This window comes from Sinocyclocheilus anshuiensis, unplaced genomic scaffold (assembly GCF_001515605.1).
Source record: "Sinocyclocheilus anshuiensis isolate Anshui unplaced genomic scaffold, SAMN03320099.WGS_v1.1 scaffold128, whole genome shotgun sequence".
NCBI classification, from domain to species: Eukaryota; Metazoa; Chordata; class Actinopteri; order Cypriniformes; family Cyprinidae; genus Sinocyclocheilus; species Sinocyclocheilus anshuiensis.
The window spans coordinates 414-9,672 of record NW_015555710.1 but is presented as its reverse complement, the minus strand read 5'-3'; the positions used below and the strand labels follow the sequence as shown (position 1 = coordinate 9,672).

The 9,259-nt window shown below is 34.4% G+C and overlaps 1 protein-coding gene across 1 annotated transcript; it reads right to left on the bottom strand.

Moving 5' to 3' along the window:
* Positions 1 to 3,572: 3,572 nt before the first annotated feature.
* On the bottom strand, positions 3,573 to 8,640 carry LOC107671923 (annexin A5-like; the record flags this gene model as incomplete). The annotated part of the gene is made up of 11 exons (XM_016464935.1): positions 3,573 to 4,433; positions 4,558 to 4,680; positions 6,299 to 6,357; positions 6,653 to 6,748; positions 6,832 to 6,925; positions 7,173 to 7,223; positions 7,423 to 7,502; positions 7,600 to 7,690; positions 7,858 to 7,971; positions 8,086 to 8,180; positions 8,556 to 8,640. Coding segments are annotated over 11 exons (951 nt in total), but the record flags the coding sequence as incomplete, so codon positions are not given.
* Between the last annotated feature and the right edge of the window lie 619 nt (positions 8,641 to 9,259).

Sequence of the window (9,259 nt, the reverse complement as noted above, 5' to 3'; positions counted from 1 at the left end):
AGAAATAAAGCTTTTAAACTTCTTAAGAGAACGCATAATTATAATCATCTAGTTTTATTCAAGAAAGCTCAAGCAGTTGTGAGGAGAACTATAAGGCAAGCTAAAAGAGAAAGCTGGCGTGGTTTCTGTAGTGGAATTGGAAGAACAACTCCAGTAGGTGATGTATGGAATATGATCAAGAGAATGAAAGGTAATAAGAAAGAGTGGGAATATCCAGTATTAGAGTCAGAAGGAGAAATAGCTGTAACGGATAAGGGCAAAGCAGAAATGCTAGTAAAAACATTTGCACAAATACATGGGTCAGGGAACTTAGGTGAGGAAGGAAAGAGGAGGAGAGAAATAACAAAGAGACAAAATATAGAAGCATTGGTAAGGAGTGGGGGAATAGAGGACCAGCCAATTAACTTCCCTTTCAACAGAGATGAATTGAAGAGAGCTATTTGTAATGCTAATAAAAAACGTTCATCTCCAGGAAAGGATCAGGTCGGATATATAATGATAAGACATCTTAAAGATAGGGCTGTGGGAAAAATTTTAGAATTATATAATAGAGTATGGGAGGAAGGAAGACTTCCGAAAGTTTGGAAAGAAGCAATAATAGTACCTATAAGAAAGCCAGGAAAAGATCCTTCAAAACCCTCTAATTATAGACCGATAGCTCTTACATCGAATGTCTGTAAAATAATGGAAAGGATGATAACGGAAAGGTTGACATATTTTTTGGAAAAAAGAGGATTAATATCAAAATATCAAAGTGGTTTTAGAAAAGGAAGAGGAACAATGGATCCTATTGTATGTTTAGAAAATGAAATTAGAAAAGCGCAGATAAATAAAGAGTCAGTAATAGCAGTATTTTTGGATGTCGAGAAGGCTTACGATAAGATGTGGAGAGAGGGACTTTTGATAAAATTAAAAATGATGAATATAGGTGGAAGAATATACAATTGGATAAAAGATTTTTTGGCGAACAGAATCATCCAGGTAAGAATAGGGAATGAAGTGTCAAATACATTTCAGATAGAAAATGGAACTCCACAAGGGAGTGTAATAAGTCCATTATTGTTTTCCATAATGATAAATGATGTATTTAATCAAGTAGAACCAGATATAGGTAGGTCTCTGTTTGCAGATGACGGTGCTCTCTGGAAAAGGGGAAGGAATATTTTATTATTATTAATAGGAGGATACAAGAGGCAATTAGGAAAGTAGAAGAATGGGCATATGAATGGGGTTTTAAATTCTCAGTGGAGAAAAGTAAAACAGTAATTTTCTCTAGGAAGAGGGTTATTCCAGAAGCGAGTTTGAAGATGTATGAGAAATCATTAGAAAGGGTGAAGGTATTTAAGTTTTTAGGTATTTATTTTGATGCCAAACTTACTTGGGCTGAACATATAAATAAAATAGTTGAGAAATGTCGGAAGGTGTTAAACATCATGAGATGTGTAAGTGGAGTGGAAGGGGGGGCAAGTTTTTCTTCATTAAAAACGATCTATGTAGCACTAAAAAAACAGAAAGAGAAATTGACTTGGCATCTGCATTTTCAATGTATACCAGAGTCCAATACCCCTGGCATATACAAGTGTATACAGATGGCTCAAAAGATCCAGAACGTCAAATAACTGGGGCTGCTTTTTTAGTTCAAGACAGTGATGACCAGTGGATCAGTGGAGTAAAGTGAACTTCAAATCATTTGGCGGTTTATACTGTAGAAATGATAGGAATGCTCTTGGCTTTGCAGTGAGTTGAGGAACACAAACCTGAAAATGTTCTAATTTGTTCTGACCCAGTTTCAGTCTTAAAGAGTTTGAAATCTTTTAAATCATGTCACCAAGATATTCTTTTTAGTATCCTACAAATACATTCAAGAATTGTTCAAAATGATACATCAATCAGTTTTATATGGGTCCCAGCACACATAGGAATAAGGGGAAATGAAGAAGTGGATAAATTAGCAAAGCAAGCTTTACAGAGAGAAACGATAGAGATACAAGTTCCATTAAGTAAATCAGAGATTAAGGTTTTAATATGGAGTAAAGTGATTAAAGAATGGCAAGTTAAGTGGAACAATGGGGAAAATGGTAGATTCCTTTACAGTTTAATAAACAAAGTCAGTCATAATATAAAGTGTATAGGTAAGTCAAGGAAAGAAGAGGTTATCTTTAACAGAATATTGCTAGGGCGCTCAAATTTAAATAGCACTCTTAAAATAACAGGGAAACATCCAAATGGGTTATGTGAACAATGTCATGTTGAAGAAACAATACCTCATGTATTTCTTGAATGTAGCAAGTATGAACAAGAAAGAAGAAAAATGATAGTAGAAATAAGGAAAAATGGAATTCAGGATCTTAATTTTAAGGTTTTAATAAAATGGGCAAGTGAAATAAATAGTAATGTATTCTTTGATTTTATAAGGGATACAGGGTTGGTAAATAGAATTTAAAACTCTGTTTCACACTCCGGAGCAGAAGGTGGCGGTAATGCACCTATTTGCGTTGGTGCCAGCCGCCGTTAAAAACCAAGAAGAAGAAGGAAATGTAGTGGAGTAAAAGTAAAAGTTGGCTGAAATATAAAATCAAGTAAATACAGATACTCCCAACAAATACTTAAGTAGCCTACTGTAACGAAATATTATTACTTCGTTACATTACACCACTGCTATTAAACTTATTTAGTTGACAAACTCTGAAGCACACATCCACAAGCCGAACTAAAGAATTACATGTACATCACTATTTTTTTTTATGAGGACAGGTGTGAATGAAGCTTGTCTACACTTGCAGTACATTCTCCAATATGTCTATAGTGATACAAGGAAGAATTACAAGCCGAGTGTCAATTTCCTGCCAATTTATTTTACAGTACCTTGCCAAAGGAAAAGTATATAGCATTATGATCCTTACTTCACCAAACAATAGGACCATTATTAGAGCATATTTCATATTTAAACCACTAACAAACTACATGTAGTCGCAAACCGGTAAGTAATATTCCTTAATTATTTCACACGTTGCTCTGTCAGTTCATTCTTTGACTACAGCGCCTCCCTTTGGTCAATACTGACCTATAGCGCACTAAATGTCACTGAATAAGCAATTACATTTTCATTTTCACATTTTAATTGTCCACCATCGTCCAACAATATGAAATTATACAGTTTTAGCCTATTTGAACTTAAAGCATCTAAAGAACTTAGTGTTTTTTTTTTTAACTTGAAATATCAGTTTCAAAATCATTCTAATGGTACACTTTTTTGGATTTTTTTTTTATTACTTTATTAGTATAGGACAGTGCAGAAGTGACAGGAAGTGAAGTGGGAGAGAGATCAGGAAAGGTCCTCGAGCCAGGATTCAAACTCAAGACGCCTGTAGCGCAACGGTGCTGTATGTCGGCACACTGCCCACAAGGCTATTAATGCCGACTTGATGGTACACTGACTCTAATAAATCTGTTCTGGTAATGTGTACGTTTGGTGAGCAAAATTACGCAAAAAGGGTGAACTGCTTTATGACAACAAATGCACAAAACAGCTCAGTTGTCATGATGTCATCAGTCATACAGGAGACTGTCTATTTGCTTTTATTTCATGAGTGTTTATTGTGAACATTATGGCAATGACATATTAAAACATTTTAGTAGTAGCACCTTTTTCTTCAGCTTTTAATGAATATCAATAACCTTAAAGAGGACAAATGTTTTGCTAATATTTATTTGCTGTGTGTAATTATATATCAATTTAACAATTATGGGCAGTATGTTTAACTTTAACAGTGGAATATTGATGAAATAACCTTCTTTTTTTTCTCCAAACCACTGACACCAAAAGTTCAGTGAGCCTTTCCTTTAACTTTTCCTTTACCACAAATCTAGTTTAAAACATGAACTTGCTAACAATGTCAGTTACGAGACTGGTTGTTATACTATATTGCTATACACTGAAATGTTAAGTAAGTTAGTAAGTATACAAACAATAAATAAGTGAAAAATTGTTGAATGCATATAAAATATTGCTTCACTGAGTACAACAAGAGAAGGGTTATTATGTTTTTCTCTGAGTCTTTGAATATAGAAAAGAGAAGGTGTCTCATATTTTTGAAGTTTATACTAAAATATTTTTCTTCTCTAAATCGATTACACATTTCATGAAATATGAATGCCAAAATGTGCTTATTGCTTATTTGAATTAAGCAATTCTGTGCTATACAGAGCATCTTCACCGCTGGACAAGAGATCCTTCTTTTGATTTGGAATGTCATGTTTTTGTAATTCGTCCTGAATTGGGTTCAGAAGGGGACTAGGCCCTCGTCCCATAGACCTGCCCCAGAGATGGGAGTCATGGGATCCGACCCAGGCAGAGAGGGTGGCAGGGTTTATGCATCATCACCGCCACACAGCAGTAGCAGGGCTTTACGGTAGTCACCTGAGGTATCACCCTGTGGTAACGGAAATAAATTTAAGAGAAAGATGAGAGAAAATTCAGTTTCGGTGATGTGGATAAAGAATAAAATTTGTAAGGCATTAATTGCTAAATACTAACACCTGTATGCATGAGTATACCTGAATCATTTTGTGCAGAGAGGTAGCAAACCTCTTGCGGAATTCAGCACGTATATCCAACATGTCCACCTCACTGCGGGAAACCATGATCCTGATCAATGTCTGGTCATCGGTGCCTGCCCCCTGCAGGATGAAAGTAAAATTAAACCAAGAGGTAAGTTCTTTGCAGGGTTATTACAGTTAACTAAAACTAAAATCATTAAAAAAACAATTTTAAACATTAAACTCTTTCATTTAGTTTAAATTTAATAAAACCTATATAGCAGGTATGGGCAAACCTTTTGACTTGAGGGCCACATCAAGTTTTTTTAATATAAGTGAGGAGCCGCATAGTATATGCATGACAAATGAAGCTTTGATTTTTTTATTTATATATTTATTTATTCTAATTTGACACTCAGTTACTACTGTACTGTATATATACTTGTACATAACATGGCAGTTCTGTTCTTGTACCTTCTCTACCTTGTATTTTTTATGAGCTTAAAAAAAACGTATATAAGTCAATTAATGTATGTAACATTTTATCATTTAATTCAGAAATAACATAAATTAAATGAAACGTTATAAGCCTTAGAAACATTTATTTTCGTTGCCCTCACTCCACAAGAAATCCTTTAAATTTAGCACTATTTATAAAAGAACAAGGAATGAAAAATATAAGGATAAAAGAATCAGAAAATATAGTCTCATTCACTACTAACAACATTTATTATAAACTCCAAGCCAAAATGAAACTAGCAGTTTGTGGGAAATGCATCAATCCAAATTTTTGCGCTTTGCACTTCACATTGATTGCTATATATATATATATATATATATATATATATATATATCACTTTGGAATATAAATCGCAGCATGTTTTGGATGATAAAAAATGTGATTTATAATCCGGAAAACTGCAGAATAACCAAAAACCCAAATAGCCTAAACATTGACTAAGCAAATAAATATAGCTAATAAACAACAGGATAAAAAGACAAACTATTTCCATGTTTGCCCCATTACTTTTTATTCCCCATTAAAAGCACACTTTTACAGATTCACTGATGGTAGAGATGCATGCAGCCGAAGAATGTTGAAAGACAAACATGCAGTACTCTACCGTACTATGCGGTACACTAATTCAGACACGCTTAAGCTCTCTCCCTCTCATAACTGCATTAGTTTGCATATTACAGGCTGAAGCCTCTGTTACTAGCATTAAAGTAAAATGATGTTTTGTAATCAGCAATGGGATTCTGCGATAGAGAACAACACTGTAACAAGTTCCATGGATTATGATTAATTTTTATTTGACATATTGGGGTGGTAATATTATATATTAATAGGCAAGGGGGACCGAAACATTTCTTTTGCCTGTCTCAATAAAGGGTAAATCCGACCCTGAAGATATTACTGAGCACATTCTAATTGCGTAACTCTTATATACCGCACTTTAGCCTACCGCCATTTACTGGATTTTGCTGATATTGCATCAAATTAGTCATTTTGGATCAACAACAACAACATTAATAATAAAAATGACAAAAACACACAACAAAATTACAAAATCTTTAAAAATTAAACTGGAAAATACAATAATAAAAACTTAAGGAAAAAAAAAAGTATTGTATTTCGATGATATCAAAATAACATTTGTTCTTTGCAGTCCTTCTTTTTTGGATCAGAAAATCTTCTAATCAAAGAGATAAATACTAAATATATATATATTCATTTAATATTAAAACATAGATTCACCTTCATGGCACCGTAAAGGCTATCAGCAAAATACCCTGGCACACTGCGGGCACACTTCACTGACGAGGCAGAGAAAAGAATGTTTTATGAAACAAAACAGACACACATAGAGAAAACCCAAGATATGTTTGCTGCATATGCATAAGAATTATTCCCTCCCTAATATGATTTTTTTTTTTAAAGGGCAGATTACATTTTTTTCTCCATTTTGTCCATAGTCCCTACCCATACTTTTTAACTTCCCCTCTATAATAAAATTATAAAAAGTAAAATAAGGAAAATTCTGTTTTGCACTTGATTGAAGAATTAACCATATTTGATTGAAAAATGTTTGTGTGTGTGTGTGTGTCTTACCCACAGCCAGCAGTACTTCTTGGAGGGTTCCTGATGTCTCTCTCTGGATGCTTTCCTCTATTTCATACCCTGAGAGCCTTCTATACTCCTCAAACACTGCAGAGAAATTAACAGAAACAAATGAATTTATAAAAGTAAAAATACCATTTCCATTACCTACATGCATGTGTCACACTAACCTCTCCTAAGGTGAGCATTACTACGGTTTCCCAGTATAGTGATGAACTGGCCTTCATCAGTTCCATACTTCTGTTCTCCTGCGACAAACAGAGCCTACACCCAACACAAACAGTTTTTCAACTTTTTAAAGACTGACAAACTGGTATTACACACAACAAGCACTAGATGGAAGCATTTCACCTCATTTTACATCAAGTCAAAAGATGCTGGACTTTTTATTCCACTTTTAAAAAATGAAAACATTTTGAATCCAACTCAACATGGCCACTTTAGTTTAAACAAGTATTTGCAAATATTTAGTTGCATTGGACTTGATGTGATGGTACATATACAAACTTACCTGGGCATCGCTTTGGATGAGGTCTTCTTGTATACCCTGCTGTCTGCTGGCCTATAGAGAAATCATATAATATCAAATGATTGAACAGTAATACTATAAATGACAAAACATGCACACTATTTATAAACATGCAGGTCTGTTTACAGTGGATTGAAATTTCCTGTCTCACTTTATAAGAACTACTCACATACACAGACACATTGTTGATTTAAATCTTGGATTTTCATTTTATTGTTAATGGACTACATACTTGTAGCAAAACAACCAGCATCCTCTTGAAATGACCTCCAGTGTCACCAGTCACATCTTCCTCCAGGTCATCATTATGCTCTATAATACATATATAGACATCATCAAGAGCAAAGAACTAAGAATGAGAATACAAAGTCAAAGACTTATAGTACACAACCGACACAAACACAGTTACCTCGCTTGTATAAACTTTTGATCTGGTTGACTTCATTAGGTGACCTAGATGCCAAGATCTCAACCAACACTTTCTCATCTGTGCCTGCACCCTAAGACAACAAAATGCAAATGTTCAGATATACACTGATCTGTCTATTAAAATGTCAAGTGTATTTCACTACAAGTACTTTTACAAAAAAAAACAACAACAACAATTGTGAGTAGTAGTTTTCTTGTCTTAAAAATGATTGACAGCCCTATAGTTATTGGTATGTACCTTAATAGCATCCCGCAGACATGTGACCTCATACATGATGGGAGGAGTCATCAGAGTCGCTATCAGACTCTCAAACTTCCCACCCAGCTCTGACATCAAATTATCCACCAAATCCTAAACAGAGATGAAGATGAAAATAAAAAAAGAAATGTATGCACCTTTTAAATGTTCTGCATGTATTCAAATTAAACAGTGTTAAGAGTACATTACTCATGCTTATGATATTACCTTTCCATGCAGGGTTTTGTATGCAGCTTTGATTTCTTGGCGCTGTGCATTACTGCGTGCTGTCAACAGCTGGAGAATGGCATCCTCATCAGTGCCTGAGTAAAAAAAAATGAATTAATGTTGATGATGACCATTACATAATGAGTAGACCGATATCCATCTCGTACACCCAAATGCAATATTTTGGGTTATTCATGTATAAGAATTAACTAAACTATTTAAACAAGCAAAACTCACTAATTAACGTCTAAATACAAATTAACCTACATGCAGCATTGATACTCCAAATAATAATAAATAAGTCACACTAAATGTGTAAGACCTCTGATATTCTACAGCATTATAGATTATAATTTGCAGTTATACTGGTTCTATCGATATAATACGGTGTGGAATCATAGACATGCATTTGAAGGTCTACTGATAATTAATGTGTCAAAATGAACATTTAATATGTTTGTCAAACTCACCGAGTCCTTTCATGGCTTTGTAGAGAACTTCAGCATCATTATTAGCATTGAATCCACTGTGGGGCTTCACTGTGCCTCTGCCAGCCTAATTACAAATATCAAGTGTTAGTTTCATGTTCTCTTTTTATGGTTTGTATATATTTAACTTTAGGAACTTAAGTAATGCATCTATGAGTCACAACCACACCCACACTTCCTCTGCAGCCAGTGGTCTGACTCTTTAAGAAGATGTGCATTTAACTTCTACATGCGGCACTTTTCCACATGGAAACTTTGAGCAACTAGCACAAATCTTCTGTGGCATATGTGTTTTGGGGAGGCGGGGGATGATACCAGAATACTGGATGTGGACATACCATACAAATCATACAATACCACATATAAATTCAATTAAACATTGTTTTCCAAATATTGTTCATATTTACTTATTATCTGCATCATATTTGTGACTTAAAAGAGATACTACTATCCCCTCAGATTCAGAAAGGTATGTAAGACACCACAAAAGGTCTTTAATTACCAACTGATGTAACTGAAAATCTTGTGAGAACAGAGTAAAAGATCATGCTGATCACGTGATCTTTTGGGAAACTCACATACACATTTTTCATACAATTTCATAAACTTCAATGCAGAAACACTCTGTTGGTGTCTGTTTGCTGATCAAAGGAGTCACAGGAAAAGGCACAGGCACACTGGTTTGT